The sequence below is a fragment of the Epargyreus clarus genome, unplaced genomic scaffold, assembly GCF_041222505.1.
Source record: "Epargyreus clarus isolate Ecla_fem2 unplaced genomic scaffold, WU_Ecla_fem_2.2 ptg000036l, whole genome shotgun sequence".
In the NCBI taxonomy this organism is placed as follows: domain Eukaryota; kingdom Metazoa; phylum Arthropoda; class Insecta; order Lepidoptera; family Hesperiidae; genus Epargyreus; species Epargyreus clarus.
In genome coordinates, this window is record NW_027332241.1 from 1,519,426 (window position 1) to 1,539,138 (window position 19,713).

The 19,713-nt window shown below is 35.6% G+C and overlaps 2 protein-coding genes across 2 annotated transcripts; both read left to right on the forward strand.

Annotated features, from left to right (window-relative positions):
- Window positions 1-746: 746 nt before the first annotated feature.
- Window positions 747-17,628, forward strand: FAM21 (Family with sequence similarity 21). The gene is made up of 13 exons (XM_073092359.1): window positions 747-1,019; window positions 5,226-5,339; window positions 5,728-5,825; window positions 6,454-6,541; window positions 7,277-7,410; window positions 8,039-8,127; window positions 8,726-8,856; window positions 9,307-9,414; window positions 10,546-10,624; window positions 11,573-11,760; window positions 12,495-12,617; window positions 13,020-16,470; window positions 17,069-17,628. The coding sequence occupies exons 2-13, from the start codon at window positions 5,238-5,240 to the stop codon at window positions 17,167-17,169; spliced, it is 4,692 nt and encodes a 1,563-aa protein (XP_072948460.1). The 5' UTR covers window positions 747-1,019; window positions 5,226-5,237; the 3' UTR covers window positions 17,170-17,628.
- On the forward strand, window positions 1,651-3,977 carry LOC140756968 (uncharacterized). Its single transcript, XM_073092515.1, has 2 exons — window positions 1,651-2,012; window positions 3,339-3,977. The coding sequence occupies exons 1-2, from the start codon at window positions 1,656-1,658 to the stop codon at window positions 3,915-3,917; spliced, it is 936 nt and encodes a 311-aa protein (XP_072948616.1). The 5' UTR covers window positions 1,651-1,655; the 3' UTR covers window positions 3,918-3,977.
- Window positions 17,629-19,713: the final 2,085 nt, after the last annotated feature.

The following is a 19,713-nucleotide window of genomic DNA, read 5'->3' on the forward strand; positions in this document are numbered from 1 at the left end:
GAAATGCACAATTTTAGAAATTCTAGTATGTAATAATTTCGCAGTAAATTAGTAAGCTCATATACTTTTTTATATGGCAATACTAAGTAAAAAGTCATGGACCTACAAAAATGTTTCTTCATATAACAATCCAATTAGAACACAATATAGTAGTAATAGCGCAATACTATTGGTCAAAATATAATTGACGCAGAAGAGTGATTGGTCAATATACTATCCGTTGTCAGTGTCATCAGTGTTAAATGACATTATGATTTTGAGACTAGAGATGTGCAACGAAAATAAGTTTTCATATCGATTGTAAAATTTAAATTTATTTCGATAATTCGCATTCTACTTAAGTCATCCTACATAAATAATATTTTTAGCCGTTTCGTTGTATTTATATAACTGAACAAAAATCGAACTTCAAAATAATAATAGTAATAAACAGTATGGTACTTCTTTCAAACACATTGCACTATTGATAAAACGTGCACGTATTTGTTCAACCTCTCTTTGACCTTTAAAGAATTAACTTCATCAACTGTTAATAGTAATAAAAATATGATATTCAGTCCGTTTACAAAATTAGAAACGCATTTTACGTAAGAACTAACAACTTATGTTTTTTTAATTTTAGTTTACTCATCGAATTACTGCTCCTGAAGTGTATATTTTTTATTTGCGTATAAGTTTATTTTTTATTAATTTACTTTTGACAACAACCCATTACGTACCATGCACTTTGGCAAGTGATGTGACCTTGTTGTTGTTCAAAATTCTATCGATTAAAATATCGATAACATTGTGAAACCATGCAACTATACGAACGTCATTATAAGTCATTTCGTTTAGTTTTTATTTTACTAATGAACGAATAGAAGTTATGTGTAGTTTGTTTAGCACGCATTTCTAGTAGAAAGTAATTAAATTGGACGATTGTAGCGGAAACGAGGGGTTAATAAACTGTTTTAAATACTACTTTCTACGCCGGACGGAGACATGTAGTGTTGTTACGATCTGACGGCGAAATATTGGTAAACATTTTTTAAGATAATTTTAGGTCATAATCATGATAATTATAATATAAATAGTGTTCGTACTTGCTTTTTTGAGTGGGCGTTTGTATCTGTGCTTATAATAACATCCGAATTGGAATGTAAAGAATTTTACATTATTGTGTACAGTGATTAACTTGTTTGTACTTTTCTTTGGATTATCAGGTATCTCTATTGTTTCGTATAACTGCATCTTTATATCCATATTTTACGTACGTTCAATTCGATTTTTAAAAAATAAAATCGATGTCAAATTCTTACAGGATATATTTTGTGAAAAGTCTAAAATATAATATAATAACTATTAATAAAATTCGCTTACGAGTAAAGTGATCCATTTCTTTTATTTTAAAATTTAAATACTACCTAAACGCCAAATACTGAATTAAAACAGTGATTTATTTAACCTTGCAATAAAAAACCTTTAAAATAAAAAATAACAAAATTATTTATACTAGTGCCTATTTGCCAAAATCAGTCAAAATATGTAGCGGGCTATATTGTACCTATTTGCCTTACTTGCATATGCAAGTAAGACAAGTAGCGATACGTGTTTTCGGTCAATTATCGGTTTTTAGTGACACCCTACATCTTCGGATTCAACTTTATTCAACGATGATAACCGAAGAGGATAAAGTAGAATGGACGAACGAACTAACACTACAATTTTTGGATCTATACCGCTCGCATCCATGTATATGGGACCCTAAGAACGACGGCCACAAAAACAAATCCCGCTTAAACACCGCTTGGATGGACATAAAAAACCAATTGGGTGGCGTCTTTACTGTACAAGAACTGAAGCGTAAGAAAGAGTCGTTGATGGCAGCATACCGAGGGTACAGAGCTAAGATTAAGATGACGGAGATGACTGGCTCTACCGTTGTGTATGAGCCATCGTGGTTCGCGTTCCCACACATGGATGCCTTTCTTCGACGTGTGTATAAGGTCAATAGATCTTTTGTTACTAAGGTATGTCTTTCATTTCATTATATTTATGCTTAATATTGTCTTATAACAGCAGAGTACAGCTGTTGTGTTCTGGTTTGAGGGTGTGGTAAGGGAGATTGACTATTGAGTTCCAATTTAGTCCTCAGGGGTAGCAAATATGTTACGGACTTTAGATAGGGCTCCAATTCTACCTTGGGATTGTTTATAGATGTCCGTTGGCAGCAGATACGACTTACCATTAGTGGTTGTCATGCTCATTGGCTACTGCTAGCTATAAAATCTATGATATCCAACAGAAGAGTGAATTATTATTCTAATAATTATTGAAACATACATTACAGTATGTAGGCACTTTTTAAAATAATTTATATACATTGAGAGGTTTTCTTTGATTATGGAGATCACCCTTTGTGATTTTTGATGTGAAACATCTATAGCCGCACGTAAAACCGATTTCTGGCGTGGCGACGCATGCCGTGACGATGGTATATATATACAGTCTATATGCAGTAGGGTGTACGGTGTGGCGACGCGTCGCCATGCGCAATCGAATTCAATAAATAGTCATCGTTATCTGGAAAAAAATCGTAATATTTTATTTTATCATTATGACATATTTAGTTCCTATCACAATATGTTCTTTTCTGCATATTACTTTTACAAAATAATGTCGATGTTTCACATCTGCCAGGCGTCCCGTGACGGCTCACATTTTTTTTAATAATATAGGCATAGCAGACAAGCATGCAGTCCATCTGGTGATAAGTGGCTACTGCCGCCCATGGGCTGCCTGTAATCAACCCCAGATTAGATATTCCTATCTGAGGTCGGCCACAGATGCGCTTCTACCCCTAAGGGCTAAGCAGTAATGCCTTGGAAAGAGTGTCTTACTTAATACTTACCACACCCTTCAAACCAGAACATAGCAGCGCTTAACACTGCTGTTAGGAGATTTGACTCTACCACTGTGATACATATTTCTGCCTAATGACAACAGTTTTAAGTGTTTCTGTGGGATAGTTTGAAGGGTGTGGTAAGGGAGTCATACCTATCTTAGGATTAAATTGGACACACTCTAACTTAGTACTCAGGAGTAACAATGCATATCTAGTCAACCTCAGTACTCTAATCTTATCAGGGGTTGATTATAGATGTCCATGGTCAGCAGTAGCCACTAATAGTTATCGCCAAACTGCTAGTACGCTCTGAAGTTGTTGCGAGCATGCCATACAATTTGCTATGGCGGCGCGATTCATTTCTATATTCAGAGCGGACTAGCAGTTTTATGCAGACTATTACATGAAATGACTTTCTGCTTTAAAAAACCTTAAAATACTGCATTTTCAGGGTATACAACACAAAAAGGTTGAGGTTATGCGCGACCCAATCGAAATCGACGTACCAATCCTGGAGAAGAAGCCATCACTCGCAGCATTACACAACTCGAGGAAGTTCAAGCAAACAAGATCTTACAAGATCGGTGATCTACAGCAGGCCAGGGAACGGATGGACCAAGCTTTCTCCATGCTGAAGACAATATCGAAGCAGGTAGAAGAAGATGAAAGCCATATCTTCGGGAAGCTGATCGCTGAGAAGCTGCGACGGTTGCCAGAAGAGCGGAGAGATATGATGATGATTAAGATCAGTAAACTGTTTTATAAAGAGTGCAGTGAATACAAAAGACCATGTTCTTCTTCGTCGATAAGAACCTATCTACACTATGATACTCCGTCACCAATATCACCGAATCCAGTATCAAAAATAGAACAGGAAGATGTTAGTGTGGAAGATAATTCTAGACAATCAGATGATAGTTTAGTTGAAACGGCCAATGGTATGGAGTGTGAGGTAGAACCACCAAATGATGTGGTGACTGTTTTCGAAAATTCAAAAGATATGAATCATTTTATTATTTTTAAGAAGTAATTAGTGTTTGAATCAATGTGAATTATAATATTTGATGCAATAAAGATCATATTAACTTAGTGATGCTATTTTATTTTCCTACATGATCATCATCATCGACCCATTATTGTCCCGCTGGGCACGGGTCTCCTCTCAGAATGAGAAGGATTAGGCCATAGTCCACCGCGCTGGACAAGCGCGTATTGGTAGACTTCACATACCTTTGAAAACTTTTTTTTGTTTCTCAGGTATGCAGGTTATCCTACATATAAAATTGAAATTCTGTCGTAAAATATGTAGCACAGACTGTAAATAAATAAAATTTTAGGCAGTCTAATATTAAAATACTATATATGAAAGATACAAAATTACTATCCTAATATATCACTTAAAAAAAATATCAATGCATTTTTATGACATTAAATTAGCAAATGACTCACAATGAGTCACTGCTATGGTCATCTGTACCAACTCCATATAGAACAGGCTCTACCTGAAGCCGATCACAGCGTTGACACTCCTGAGGACTAAAGTCGTCTCAGATGTAAGCCAGTCAGCATTTCCCGGTAGAAGCATTCAGGTCTACCACTTTTCAATTTAAAGATTTATTAAGAATTAAGTAGTCGTTCATTGAACAGCTTAGCCTCTTTACAAAACAGTAACGCCGGCGCCCCTCGTATGACGGCGCCCAGTGCGTATCAGTTATAGATAGCTCAGAGCGCTCGCACCGCCCTAACGCCGCCCCTGATAGTTTTCATAAGTCTTCCACCACACTAGAATACTCTTCGACGTCATTCCATTACTGTCCACTCCTGGGCACGGGTCTTTTCTCAAAATGAGAAAGATCAGGCCATAGACCACCGCGCTGGCCAAGTACCTATTGGTAAACTCATAGAAAAGAAAATTTTCTGTTCCATGGGTAAACTTCATATACCTTTCATTTAACAACTTTTTAAAACATCTCTCAGGTATGCAGATTTCCTAGCGATGTTTTCCTTCACCGTTAAAGCAAGTGAACTACCTGAAAGGCCTCAATAAAGGTTTTTTTAAATTTAATGAAAAAATCTCTTAATTAGTTAATGTCTCTTAATTTCTGAAAACTGCCACACGCACAGACGCCGGGGCCCCCTTAATAGACATTTTAGTGTACTTACTTTGACTTTAGGGGACCCTGGGACTCGGGCCTTCTGTGCCCTTCTTAATAGCATCCACATAAAAGTAATCGTAAGCATATTATAATATATTGAGTTATCTTCTAATTCAGCGTAGAGCGTAATTTTTGGCTGAATTATGCAGCAAATAAAGAAATAAATATTTATTAATTTATAGGTTCCTGTCATAATGGAGAGCACGGGGGGCACGGCCTCGCTCCGCAACTCAGCCACTCATTGGAGCTTGGCTGGGGACAAGCATCTCTTGGATGTCCTACAGGGTTTACACGAGGTACGTAAAAATAGATAAAGAAGACGCTTTCCATACTCACAAGGATTCTTTGTAAATATTTATACCTAACACGATAAGGCAGACGTACCAATTATAATATACCAGTAGTAGACGAGCATGCAGTCCACCTGATGGTAAGTGGCTACTGCCGCCCGTAAACATATGTATCCCAGATAAGATTAGACTACTACCTGAGATGCTGAGTATTAAGTTGGAACGCCTCGGATAAGTATGGGAGACATTACCACACTTCAAACCAGAACACAGCAGCGCTTAACACCGCTGTTATATCAATTCATTTCAATTCATTTATTTATTGCAGGATAAGATGAAGTACATTATATATGGAATCAATTTTAACAACTCTATTTTATTAACATTGTTTCAGCGCATAGTAACCAAATGTCAAGCAGCCAACTCTAGTTTAGAAGAAATGGTGACAGCACTGGACACTGCTAGCATCAACCTGCAGAACGTCAATAATAGGTATAATCCTTGATTTATAATATTTTTACCACGCTTTTTGTAGCTTAGGTTGTTTCTATGTATGTACGTATGTAACGGAATACACGATTTTAATAATTTTATCCCACTCTCCTCATCAGGATCGTCAGGAATTAGGATTAACGATTTTCGTTGAGCGATTTTAGCGTGGTTTTTAGTTTTTAAACTACAAATATTTTTAATTTCTATCATTGTCTTTTCTTTATACTTTGAAGGTGGTAGAACCCCCTGTAGTTTGACTCTGGCGGCAGCACCCATACACCTTTTTCTGTTGTAACAGCAGTGTAGCGCTGCTGTGTTCTGGTTCGAATTGTGGTAAGGGAGACATACTTATCCGAGGTGTTCCAACATAGTCTTTAAAGGTAGCGATGCATCTTTGGCCGATCTCAGGTAGGAGTAATCAAATTCGGAGTGGATTACAGATGCTCACGGCAGTAGCTACTTACCATCAGGTGGACTGCATGCTCGTCTGCTACTCCTATATTACACAAAAAGTGTGTATTTGCCTACAATTTTTTGTGTTTGGTTCGATATTAAAAATCTTTGTATGTAAAATCCTGTTCGGTCTTGGGAAAGTCCTCTAATGTTGTCAATTGGTATATTTTTACAGATTTATGGCGTTGAGTAACAGTCAATTTGTGGAGAGCAGAGTGTACGACGATGATATAGATGTCGCCACTGAACAAACACCAGTGAAGGTAGTATTTTATTATTTTTTGAAATAATAAAGACTTTCCGAATTGTTTTAGATTTTAACTTTATTTAACTTATTAAATATGTTGTCTATGATTGAACTATACAAATGAATATTAAAAACATATATTGTGTTAATTTTAAGGGTAAAAATGTATCCCTATTACTAAGCCTCCGCTGTCCGTCCGTCTGTCACAGGGCTCTGTATCTTGAACCGTAATAGATATACACTTGAAATTTTTGCAGAGTATAATGGCGGCCGCTATTTTTAATGTTTAATTTACAAAAAGTTATAAAAGTAATAAATAAATAGCTAAATAATGCTATTATTAGTATCCAACAAAATATAAATAAAAAAACTCATAACGCCATCTATCGGAAAGGAAAACATTAAGGAGTACAACAATTAAATAATAATATTGATACTGAAATGAGGTGGTGGATTTGAAGGTGGTAGAACCCTTTGTGATTGGACTCCGGCACCACCGCCACACCTATTTCTGTTATAACAGCAGTGTTAGGCGCTGCTGAGTTCTGGTTTGAAGTGTGGTAAGGGAGACATACTTATCCGAGGCGTTCCAGCTTAGTCCTCAGGGGTAGCGACGCATCTGTGACCTTAGGTAGCTAATCTTATCTGGGGTTGATTACAGACGGCAGTAGCTTACCATCAGGTGGACTGCATGCTCGTCAGTTACTCCTATATTATAAAATAACTAATGATAATGATATTATTTTGGCAGGAAACCTCAAAACCAGTGGAATGCGCCACCGAGTTGACCAAACTCAAAGAGAGTCTCCGTGTGTTGGAGTCTTACCACGAACGGGTTCAAATCCTGGACAGCGATAGTGACAGTGGTTCTGATGAAGAAGATAGGTAATATGAACCATTTGTTTTTCATTTTTCTTTTTCATCTTTTATTCTTCAGAATTTTTTTAAAATAACTTTTTAGTTCTTTTTTTCGAACTTTTAAGGCTAAATACCGAATTTTGTTACTAAGTCTCCGCTGTCTGTCCGTCTGGCCGTCTGGCCGTCTGTCACAGGGGACAATCTCCGTAATTTTTTGTAATTAATTAAGGTAATGTGTCGTTGTTATGTGTGTATTGCATTACGTAATAAAGTTATTTCTTTCTTTTTTTCTTAATAGATACTGACACACTACACTTGACATTTTTACAGAGTATGTACGCTGGCCTCTGTAATACAAAACTAATACAAATGTAATATAATACAATATGTAATACAAATACTAAAAATAAAAAAGGTTGAAAATATTTTCGACGTTTTTCGCTTTATCTATTGAACCGTATTAAATAGACAGTTCAAATTTTCACAATACATGTACTTCAATGGCTGCTACAATAAAAAAATACCAAAATAAAAATAATGGTACGGAACCCTCGGACTTGCAATTGGTCAATTATTTAAAATTATAATTGCTAGTTTTATTGTTACAATATTTTTTTATAAAATAAATCACTCTTTATAATATTCGTATCTACAGGGTGGTGTATAAACCGAAGGATTTGTATGGAAATCGGCCGTTACCATACATTATTGGATCCCAACAGTGGAAGAGCAAATGGCATGCTGGTAAGGACGCTAGGAACTAAGCTGGAATGCTTTATGTTATAGTTAACATAAAGCATTCCAGCTTAGTCCCAATAACTACTAAGTTATCCCAATGCTGGGCATGGATCATAAATAATCATACTAGAATTACAGGGTAAATGGATCATAATGAATAATACTAATTTGGCACAGTGAGGGTTCGAGGTTCGATCCCTGGTCAGGCTGCCATCTAAATAATTACTTTTATTTTTTGGATGTAGGTTAGGATATCTTTATGCAGCTTTTAAATGGTTCATTGGCAAATGTTTGTACGTGTTTGTATGCAACTTTGTATGTGTGTTTTTATGTATAAGCACACGTGTGTGATTTCTAATGTGTGTATCTGGTGTGTGAGTACGTGTGTATGTGTGTGTGTGCGTTTGTGTGTGTGTTAGACTACTAGGGTCTGTATGTGATAGTGTATAGTGAGTATGTGTTTATAAGTGCCTTTGTGTGTTTTTGTATGTATATGCCTGTGTGTGAGTGTTTGTAAGTATGTCTGTACGTATGAGCGCGTGTTTATTATACCTTATTTCGAACTAAACCAGCCTATAACCAATCTATCAACACTCCGATCCAGGCTTGATCCCTGAGGACAGTGACAGCGAGAGCGACACGTCGAAGGCGGAGCCCCCGTCAGAGGTGTACTCGGACTCCGCCCCCGAGAGCGACGCGGAGCGCCCGAGGGATGTACCAGCGGAGCAACGGACGGTGAGACACCATACCATATGACCACTACCATCAGTACCAACTTTTGAAGGTGGTAGAACTCTCTATGGTTGGACTCCTCTATTTCTGTTATAACATCTGTTTACTTTTTTTTTATTATTTGTTATTATAGCGGCCGTCGTTATACATGATGTGTAAAGATTTCAAGTGTATATCTATTACGGTTCAAGTTATAGAGCTCTGTGACAGACGAACACACGGACAGACAGTGGAGTCTGGAGGTCTGGAGGTCTGTGGAGTGATAGAATTTAAAAAAAAATCCTGCCTTTTAATTCGTTATTGTGACAAATTACATACTAAAATTATTTTTATTCTTGTCTAAAATAATATTTTTGTTTTTATAAAACTTTACATCTTTATTTTTTACTTTAAAAATAAAAAAAAATCTTTTAAATCCCTCAAAAAATGTCTCAAATATTTTTATTTTTGCAGATATCGACAGCAAGTTCAGTGGGATCGGAGCCCACTATCCCAGCGGTGGGCAAACCGGCTGACATCGCAGCTGAGCTGGCCAGGAGACTGGGTGGGAATGTACCACATGTAAGTCATCATCATCAACCCATTACTGTCCCACTGCTGGGCACGGGTCTCCTCTCAGAATGAGAAGGATTAGGCCATAGTCCACCGCGCTGGACAAGTCCTATATTGTAAGTGCGTATTGGTAGACTTCACATATATTTGAGATTTTTTTTTATAAATCTCTCAGGTGTGCAGGCATCCTCACGAGGTTTTCCTTCACCGTTTAGCAAGTGATAATTAATTTCTAATACGCACATAACCTTGATAAATCAGAGGTGCGTGCCTGGGTTGAACCTAGGACCCCTCGATCGAGAGGTCGGAGGAGGAAACCTTCAAAAGGTACCCGGTGTCGTGGGAGCGATGTGTTATGTGGGATTCTTACCGCACTAAAACCCTCCCGGTGGCCGTGCTCGGTGTTTGTTGGAGAACTCCGGGATTTCCAATGGAACAACACCGGAGTCCTAACGCGATGCCCTTATCGGGCTCTGCCCTAAAGGGAGCAAAGTAATTTCTTTGTATGGTTCTTTATTTGTCTGCTACTCCTATATTATAACAACGAGCTTTTCCCCGCGGCTTCGCTCGCGTTACGAAGTAATATTTTCATCCCCTATTTTATTCCCTTGCGGGTAGAATTGATCAAAATCCTTTCTTAGCGGATGCCTACGTCATAACATCTACCTGCATGCCACATTTCATCCCGATCCGTCCAGTGGTTTGGGCTGTGCGTTGATAGATCACTATGTCAGTCAGTCACCTTTGAGTTATATACATATATTTAGAAAAAAAAATGAGCCGTCACGGGACGCCTGGCAGATGTGAAACATCGACATTATTTTGTAAAAGTAATATGCAGAAAAGAACATATTGTGATAGGAACTAAATATGTCATAATGATAAAATAAAATATTACGATTTTTTTCCAGATAACGATGACTATTTATTGAATTCGATTGCGCATGGCGACGCGTCGCCACACCGTACACACTACTGCATATAGACTGTATATATATACCATCGTATAGCGTGCGTCGCCACGCCAGAAATCGGTTTTACGTGCGGCTATAGATATTTCACATCAAAAAAGCATACGATGTTTAATATAAATTCACCTTAATTTGTAAGTTTGGTAAGAAAATATCTGTATTTTTTTAGATTCCCGAACCGGAGCCGGAAACAGCGCCATCTGTGGCTGCACCCACGAAACTTTATAGACCCCAACAGCCGACCACAGGTTAGTTAAAAGCTTATAAACCTTGCACCCTCAGGGTTCCGTACTATCAAAGTCATTTAATTTTTGGTATCCGTTCTCATTATCATGATGACACGGTTCAAAAGATAAAATTGAAAACGCCGAAAAATAACGGTTTCTTGTATGGCGACCCCATTCATTTTCAATTTTCGTTTTTTTATTTTTCGTATTTGTTGTTATAGAAGGTTATACATTACAGTTGTTATAGAAGGTGGTCATATACCACCATTATTGTCGAAAAATACGTATTACTTATACAGTAATGGGTTAATTCCGGCGACCTTTTTTGTTTTTGTTTTTTTAGTTAATAACAATAATATAGTTCACGCCAAACTGCTAGTCCGCTCTGAATATAGAAATGAATCGCGTCGCCATAGCAAATTGTATGACCTGCTCGCAACAACTTCAGAGCGGACTAGCTGTTTGGCGATTATACTAACACATTTCGTACACACATGTTTCTTTTATGTCATCTCATCATCAACCCCTTACTGTCCTACTGGGCACGGGTATCCTCTCAGAATGAGAGATTAGGCCATAGTCCACCGCGCTGGTCAAGTGCGTATTGGTAGACTTCTCTCAGGTACGCAGGTTTCCTCACGATGTGTTCCGTCACCGTTTAAGCAAGTGGTAATTAATTTATAATACGCACATAACTTTTAAATCAGAGGTGCCTACCTGGGATTTGAACTCGGACCCCTCGATCGAGAGGCCAAGTTTCTTAACCACTGCGCTATCACTGCGCTATCACTGCGGTATTCTTCTATGTATTTATATATGACTGTCTTTGGGGTCCCTCAGGATCGGGGGTTCCCGGGCGGACCACATCTCTCCCCCCCCCCCTTTAGTCCGCTAGAGGGTACAGAACCCTCCGGGCGTGAGTACGACACGCACTTGGCCAATTTTTTTAACTATTTTTTTTTATTCCAGCCACAATATTCTCAGATGAACCGCCACCGCTGGACACATACGAGTCAGAAAGATCATACGAAACGGAATCTGACGAGGACATATTCGCGGAGTTGCGCAGAAAGTCGCACAAACAGACAGACAGACAAGCGGACGAAGTGTACAAGAATAATGATTTGGGCTTTGGTGGTGACGTGTATGGGAGTGTGGTATGTATATATATTTAGTTTTTGTTTTTGAAGAGTCGCGTGATAGAGCGGTCCCAGGTTTGATCCCAGGTCAGACATCTGAATGAATTAGGATATCTGTTCTGGGTCAGAGTGAGGTATGTATATATTTAGGTTTTTTTAGACCCCATGGTAGAGCGGTCCCAGGTTCGATCCCAGGTCAGACATCTGAATGAATTTGGATATCTGTTCTGGTTTCTTTTTTTATATAATATAGGAGTAGCAGACGAGAATGCAGTCCACCTGATGGTAAGTGGCTACTGCCGCCCATGGACATCTGTAATCAACCCCTGATAGAATTAGATATTCCGATTTCGGCCACAGATGCGCCGCTACCCCTGAGGACTAAGCTGAAACGCCTCGGAAAAAAAAACCAGTACACAGCAGCGCAGTGGTAGAGTGATCCCAGGTTCGATCCCCGGCCTGACAGACATCTGTATGATGTATTTGATTATCTATTGTTTTAAAGATCAAGTAACGACGCTAATGTCATATAATATACCAATTTTTTTTACAAATTTTGCAAGTTTTATGACGTAAATTTATGGTGTCGATTTGGATGTTCTGACGTTTTGTAAAAAAAAATCACTCTTATTTTTTTCTAATTGTGCCAAAAAAATCAAGGAATCAAAAAAATATGAACTTGATTACAAAATTCCATATATGTAAAATATAAAATCATAGCGTGTAAAAGAATTATATTTTACTGTTTCCAGCCAAAACCTATTACCAAGCCACCCTCGCCCTTATTCGAAGAAACGCAAGAATCAAAATCGTTTGAACAACCCCCGAGTCAACCATCTGTATACACAGACAGACAACCAGAGACATCTGTTAAAGTAAGTATATTGTTATTAAAAACTTTTGAAAAAAAAATCAAAAATTTGAAAGTAGAAAGTTAGTGAAAATCTTTGAATTTAGAATGTTAGGGACCCTTCGTGGTTTGACCACGATGACACCACTGTCACAACTATTTTATTAGTAGTATTACTAACTACATACTTCAAGACTTCCTCTCTAAAATAATAAAAAAAAAAACCTTTAATACCCAAGCTCCCCTCTCTTCCATTCCATTCCATTCTTCGGCGAATAAAATGGACGAGAAAAAAATTATATATTGTAATATTTCGTAGTTTTTTTTTTTATCTCATAGACTAAATAATAAAAACATTACTCTTCAAAGTCTAGTATAAAAATGTTAATTTTGTTAAAAAATAAAATATTTATGTTCTTCATTCCAGAAACCTGTTGGAGGTATATCTCTATTCGGGAACAAAGGCACTGAGAGCATAGGAGCCGCCATTTTGAAACGTCATCAAAGGAAATCCTCCTCCGATGAAGAAGTCGAACAAAAGATTAACAATAATATCGAAAAGAAACCAATAGATGTCGCTGATAAGGTTGAAACGAAAGATAAAACCCAAGAAGATATAATAAACGATCTTTTTACTAAACCAAGTAAGAAAGTTGATGAGAAAAAGGTTATAAAAGATAAAGATAAAGAAAAAGAAAAACCAGTTAAAAAGGTAGATCTATTCGCTGATGATTTATTTGATGATATTGATGATATCTTCACGACTGTGAAGCCACCGGTTAAAGAAACGGAAAGTGTGAAAAAGTCCTTATTTGATGATGATGATGATGATGATTTATTCGCTGATTTGCCTGTTTCGAGCCTTAAAACTAATTTGAAACCAGATTTGAAAGCGAAAGTTGATAGTGATGATGATTTGTTCAGTGAGAATGCAACTATTAGTAAAGTTACTAAAACTAAAGTTACTACAGAAGTAACTAATGAACTATTTACTAAAAATAGAGATGATATAAGTAAAACTAGTGATGGGCTTGCTAAAAATAAAGATAAAAATGTAATTGCCGAAAAAAGTAAAGTAACTAGATCTAATAATAATTTGGTTGAAAAAGATTTAGATAGTAAAATTGAATCAATTGCTAAAAATGCGACGAAATCTGAAAATGTTCAAAGAGAGCAAAGTTCTATCAAAAGTAGCGCAGCGAAAGGCCTGTTTGATAGCGACAGTGACAGTGATATATTTTCGGATTTGAAAAGTAAAATTTCTGATTCTCACAAGAATCAAAATAAAGATAATATACACAAAGAAAAATCTAAGATTAGTAATCTGATAGTAGATGATTTTGAAAATGAAGATTCTTTATTTTTATCAAAAAACACTGATTCTGTTAATAAAAATGAACCTTTAAATTTTTCAAAAGATAGTGAAGTTAAGATAAATAAAGATATAGATAGTTTTGAGGACGACGATTCTTTATTTTTACAAAAAGATAAACCGACTACTAGTAAAGAATCTATAGTACCAAAAAGTGATAATTTAGTCAAAAATAATCAAAAAGTTGATGAATTTGAAGATAACTTATTTGATAAGACTGAAAAGGTATTAGAAAGTATAGAAAATACTCCTGAAACTGAAAGACATTCTGTTAATTACTCTGAAGATGAATTATTTTCTAATAAAAGTAAAATTGAAGAAAAATCAAATATTTTAGATACATCCAATGTATTGAAGAATCAATTTAAAAGTCCGTCGCTTTTTGATGATGATGATGATATAGAGGAATTATTTGCTAAAAATGATGAAACTATGAAAAGTAAACCTAAAGAAGTCGATATTCAACCTGATGAAAGTATTTTGATACAAAAACAAGGATTGGAAAATGATTTTGAAGAGAAAAATAATGTAGATGATATATTTAACGTAAATACAGTGACTAAATCTGATGAAAGATCTACAAATAAAGAGAAATATTTACCTGATGATGGAAATAAAAATCAAATTATAGACTCCGATATAAATATACCTAAAAATGAAACTATAGATAATGTAGAAAAAGAAAGTATTCCTAATGTAACTGAAAAATTAAAAGAAAACGCACCTAATATTGTATCTGTGGATGACATACCTGAGGATTTCGAAGACCCCATCCCTATAGAATCAAAACTCGAAAATAAGACTGAATTTGACAATAAAATAGATTTTCTAGAAAACGAGCCCTTATTCCCTGCGCCTAAAGAGTCAGTTTCGGACGAACCAGACATCTTTAGCGACATATTTAGTAATGTGCCACCCGAATTTGAACGGACCAAAGAACCGAAAAAAAGCAAAAACGTCAACGCACTATTCGACGACGATTCGGACGATGAGGCGTTGTTTTTCAAAAAGAATGACGTAATGACTGACGAGAAACCTGAAGTTAGCTTCAGTTCTCAGGATGACAGGTTGTTCCAGATATTTCATGATGAACCTCCCGCTATAGATGTGGATTTTACTCAAAAACCCCAAAAAAGTAATCCAGAAACATTAGAAAATGATTTTGATATAATGCCAAAACCAAAAATTCCTGAAAATATAATTACCAATGAACAATCTAATAATGACAACGTCAAAACAGAAATAATTAATGAATCAGATATATACATAGATACAGAATCAAAAAATATCACAGATGACACTAAAAAAACAGTTGGAAAGTTAAAACCGATGAATTTCAATATTAATGTGAATACTTTACTACCGGGAGCTTCGCCTAAGAAAACTAAATCAGCCGAAATGACAGACGGACAGACAATATCTAAAAACGATGAAACCACGGATGCTGAACCGAAAATGGTGAAATCTGTGAGCTTTGAAGGCGATCCTGAAAGTGGGGTGTTAGATAATAAGTTGTCTAAAGAAAGGGCTAAAATCCAGGTCAAAAGGCGACCTTCGACCAGAAGGGCTAGGAAGGAAGCTGTCCGACGATCTGGGATCGATTTTGGAGAAGACTCCACAGATAATTCCAGTTCTACTGATATTTCCAAAAAAGATGATGGAGACGAAAAAAATGTTAAAACCAAAATAGATACAGATAGACATACAAAATCAAAAACAGATATAGTCAAAAATGACACACAAGAATCAAATTTCAATGTAACTAAAGAAAAAGTTCTAGACAATGTCGAAAGTTCTGTAGAAATATCTAAAAATGTAGAAACTAATATATCAGATATAAAAGATATAAATGTAAAAGAAAGAGATTTATCTTTTAATAAAAGATCGAACGTTAAATCCAAAGTCGTATACATACTTAACGATGAAGACATATTTAGTAATGCGACAAACGAAAATGTAGCAAAAAATACCGAAAATGTAGCAAAAAATACCGAAAATGTGGCAAAAAGTACCGAAAATGTACCAATTGTAGCTCAAAATGTTAGCAAAAGTAAAGTTTTGGATATAGTTGATGATGATGACGAATTATTTAAATCTAGTACTAGTAAAATTACTTTAGATAGTACATACGATACAAAAAGCGTATTAAAAAGAAAAGAAATAGATAAATTCGATTCTGACGAAGATATCTTTAAAGCTTCTGAAAGTAAAGTGAAAATTACACAAAGTGAAAATCGTCAAAGTGAAATAGATAAAGTCGAAGCCAAAATCGACAAATTATTCGTCGAAAGTCAAAATATTAAAGTCAAAAACTCACTTTTTGATCTCAGTGATGATGAAGATGAACTTTTTGGGAATAAAAAAAGTAAAAAACCTGATATTTTTAATGTTTCTGATAGTAAAGTGAAGAAAGATGTGAAATTGCCTACGGTTGATGTGAAAGGGTCCTTATTCGGTGATGATAGTGATGATGATTTGTTTGGTGCCAAAACATCGAAACACAAAGGTATGTTTCTTACGGAAATCAAAAATATCTTTAAGTTTTCCTTAAAAATTGTAATGAAAAAGGACTTGTCAACCAAAATGTTTAAATATATCATTTTATTATATTACAGTCCGCATAATACTGCTAGTCCGCTCTGAATATAGAAATGAATCGCGTCGCCATAGCAAATTGTATGACTACACCTGCTCGCAACAACTTCAGAGCGGACTAGTTTGGCGCGGACTATACCTTAGTAGTCTGAGCACGTCCACGAAATATATTAGAGTATTTTAAGGTTACGTTTCAAAGAACCCTCTGTGGTTCGATACCGTTGGCACCATCATGACAGCTATTTCTAATAACAGCAGTGTTAAGCGCTGCTGTGTTCCGGTTTGAAGGGTGTGGTAAGGGCGACAGACTTTTCCGAGGCGTTCCAGCTTAGTCCTCAGGGGTAGCGACGCATCTGTGGCCGACCTCAGGTAGGAATGTCTAATGGTTGGTTACAGATGTCCGCAGCAGTAGCCACTTACCATCAGGTGGACTGCATGCTCGTCTGCTACTCCTATATTATAAAAATACAGATTTTGATCATTTATCATACATTTTATTATTTTTTCAGAGCCCTCCCGTCAACCCAAACCCAAAGAAGTTGCTTCTAAACCATCAGAACCTGTTTTTGAAGATCCTCTGTCATTGCTTGGTCAGGAAGATGATATGTGACCGTAATAACTTTATGATTTCCTCTATATTTATTATGTTTATACTAAAGTAATTTATTGTTGCAATAATAAAATATATGAATATGGCATAGATTAGTAAAGATTACTCACTCCTAACAAGAAAATGTACCCAGTTTTAAGAATTGAAATAGTTGCGTAAAAAAGTTTTGCCACGTCTCCGTGCTAAAATGTCCCTAAAATATTTGAAATAATTATTTATTTTTTCGTAAATTACGCAGTATTAGTTATTTATTCGTAAATTTTCTCTAAAATGTTTTTATTTGTCAAGAATTCAAAAAAAGAACTTACTAAAATAAGCCGTTTGTGACTTCATTCAATTTCAAGGCGGTGAAGTATCTTTACTAATCTGTGGAATATGGTAGCTTTTTTGAAAATACATTACGGACACGCAAACGCAAAAATAAGGGTTCATTTACCTACAGGCATAGGCCGTGTCAGACGCGTAACATCTACAGTAACAGCACCGACATGAACCGTGCCTGGGAAAATATTGTTCACAAAAATATTATTTTGTCTGATAGCAGCTGTGCCTGACACGTTCATTGTCTGTAGAAAAGGGCTTAAAGTTTGTACCGTCACACAAAAACGACAGAATAGGGTCATTGTTCCAAAAAGTCTCCAATGACAATACTTAGTTGACAATTAAAGTTAAACGTAAAAATATATAAATATTAAAGCTTAAATCATAATAAATTAATATTATTCCTTGTTTCTTAAGATAGAAATATATTGTTGTTTAGAATAGATATTTATGGCATCGTGGCGTAGCTGTTTTTCGACATTTTTTAGTTTTTAATTTCATAAACTCGACAAATAGACAGATTAAAATTTCAAACACTATTTTTTTAGTACTCATATCAAAGTAAAAATTACAGAAAAATAAAAAAATCAACCAATTTGTATTGAAGCAGCGTGGTGAAGTACAGTCCACGCCTTCCCAGTAATGGGTAGAGACCCGTGCCCAACAGTGGGACACTATTTGTCCCTAGTTGCTGACATTTAAAATTCAATTATTATATATATTATAGTTATGAATTTAATCAAAGTTTTGTATCGTCGTCGTTAGCCCATTACTATCCCACTGCTGGGCACGGGTCTCCTCTCAGAATGAGAAGGATTAGGCCATAGTCCACCGCGCTGGACAAGTGCGGATTGGTAGACTTCACACACCTTAAGAAGTTTATCAGAACTCGGGCGTGTGGTTTCCTCACGATGTTTTCCTTCACAGTTATAGCAAGTGATAATTAAATTATAATACGCATTTTACTTTAAAAAAATAGGCGTGTCTGTGATCTCGGACATCTAGATTTAAAAATATGATTAAATGCAAAAAGTATATACTAGCGAATAATATATTAAGACAGCTATTTAAGCAAGCGATGCAATTACTTTATAATTAATAAAAATACTTTAAATACGGTGCTTCATTATGTTAAATATAATATAAAATATGGCGGGATTCTAGTCATAGGGGCGTAAGATGCGTTCTTTTTTTATTACGTCATTTGTTTCCGTATATGTTAATAAATAATCTTTTAATGGATTATAGTAATAAGCTAATTATTTTTTAAGAAAATAATTAATAACATTTTTGACGCAAAAAAGAAATATAGTAATATATATAGTTTTTGATTCCTGAAAAGTAGGGGTATTAATTGGTATACGCCCATATGGTTAGAAGCCCGCTATATATATAATAGTAAGTCTAAAAATATACCAGCGTACTAGAAACTATTTATATATTTTAAAGATAATTTTGATCCAGTGTTAAATTTTAAATATTTTATCTATAGTGAATAAGTTTATTATAGTAAAAATAGTATATGTTATCTTATTATTTTTCAGTTATGTTTTAAGAAATATCTCGATATTAATATCACATTCAGGTATATTTTGACAGAATTATTACTAAATGTAAGCTTAAAGAATCATGTAAATGACGCCTCAATTGCATTTTCAAATGTTTCTTTAATAGTGCTTCGTTCAAATGCTTGCCTCAACAGTAAATCACAAATTCAAACGTATATGAAGTATTTGACTTGGTTTAAGTAACGAGCGAAACGTTTGTAAATGTTTGAACCTTGCGCCAAGTTTATAAAACGGATTATTTCTACGACTATATCATTTAGCCAATATTTTTGACATATTTCGATCTTGGTGGGAGACAAAGTCTACGTAGTTTTATTGTCAATATTTGGATTAATAAAGTCCATACATACCAACACACCCTCTTCATATGATTGTGTATTAAAACAGCGCACACACATACTCACCAAGTAAATCTTAATTCCTCTTTACCGATTTTTGCGTACTAAATTTGTAAATTTTTATGACACAAAAGCATTGGTGGCGCCAATAGCAAGTTATTTTATCATCTACCCTCATCAATAATTAATATTTCTGTATTTTTCGGGAGTTCGGAGGGTAATATTTTATGTTCGAGCATACGTTGTATTTTTTTTTTTTTTTTTTTTTTATAATATAGGAGTAGCAGACGAGCATGCAGTCCACCTGATGGTAAGTG

Bases quoted from the DNA above. Each gene is read 5' to 3' on its own strand.
- LOC140756968 (XM_073092515.1), top strand. From the start codon at position 1,656: ATGATAACCGAAGAGGATAAAGTAGAATGGACGAACGAACTAACACTA. The intron at 2,013-3,338 runs GTATGTCTTTCA...CTGCATTTTCAG, and splicing joins ATAGATCTTTTGTTACTAAG to GGTATACAACACAAAAAGGT.
- FAM21 (XM_073092359.1), top strand. From the start codon at position 5,238: ATGGAGAGCACGGGGGGCACGGCCTCGCTCCGCAACTCAGCCACTCAT. The intron at 7,411-8,038 runs GTAATATGAACC...TCGTATCTACAG, and splicing joins GGTTCTGATGAAGAAGATAG to GGTGGTGTATAAACCGAAGG. The intron at 16,471-17,068 runs GTATGTTTCTTA...TTATTTTTTCAG, and splicing joins CAAAACATCGAAACACAAAG to AGCCCTCCCGTCAACCCAAA.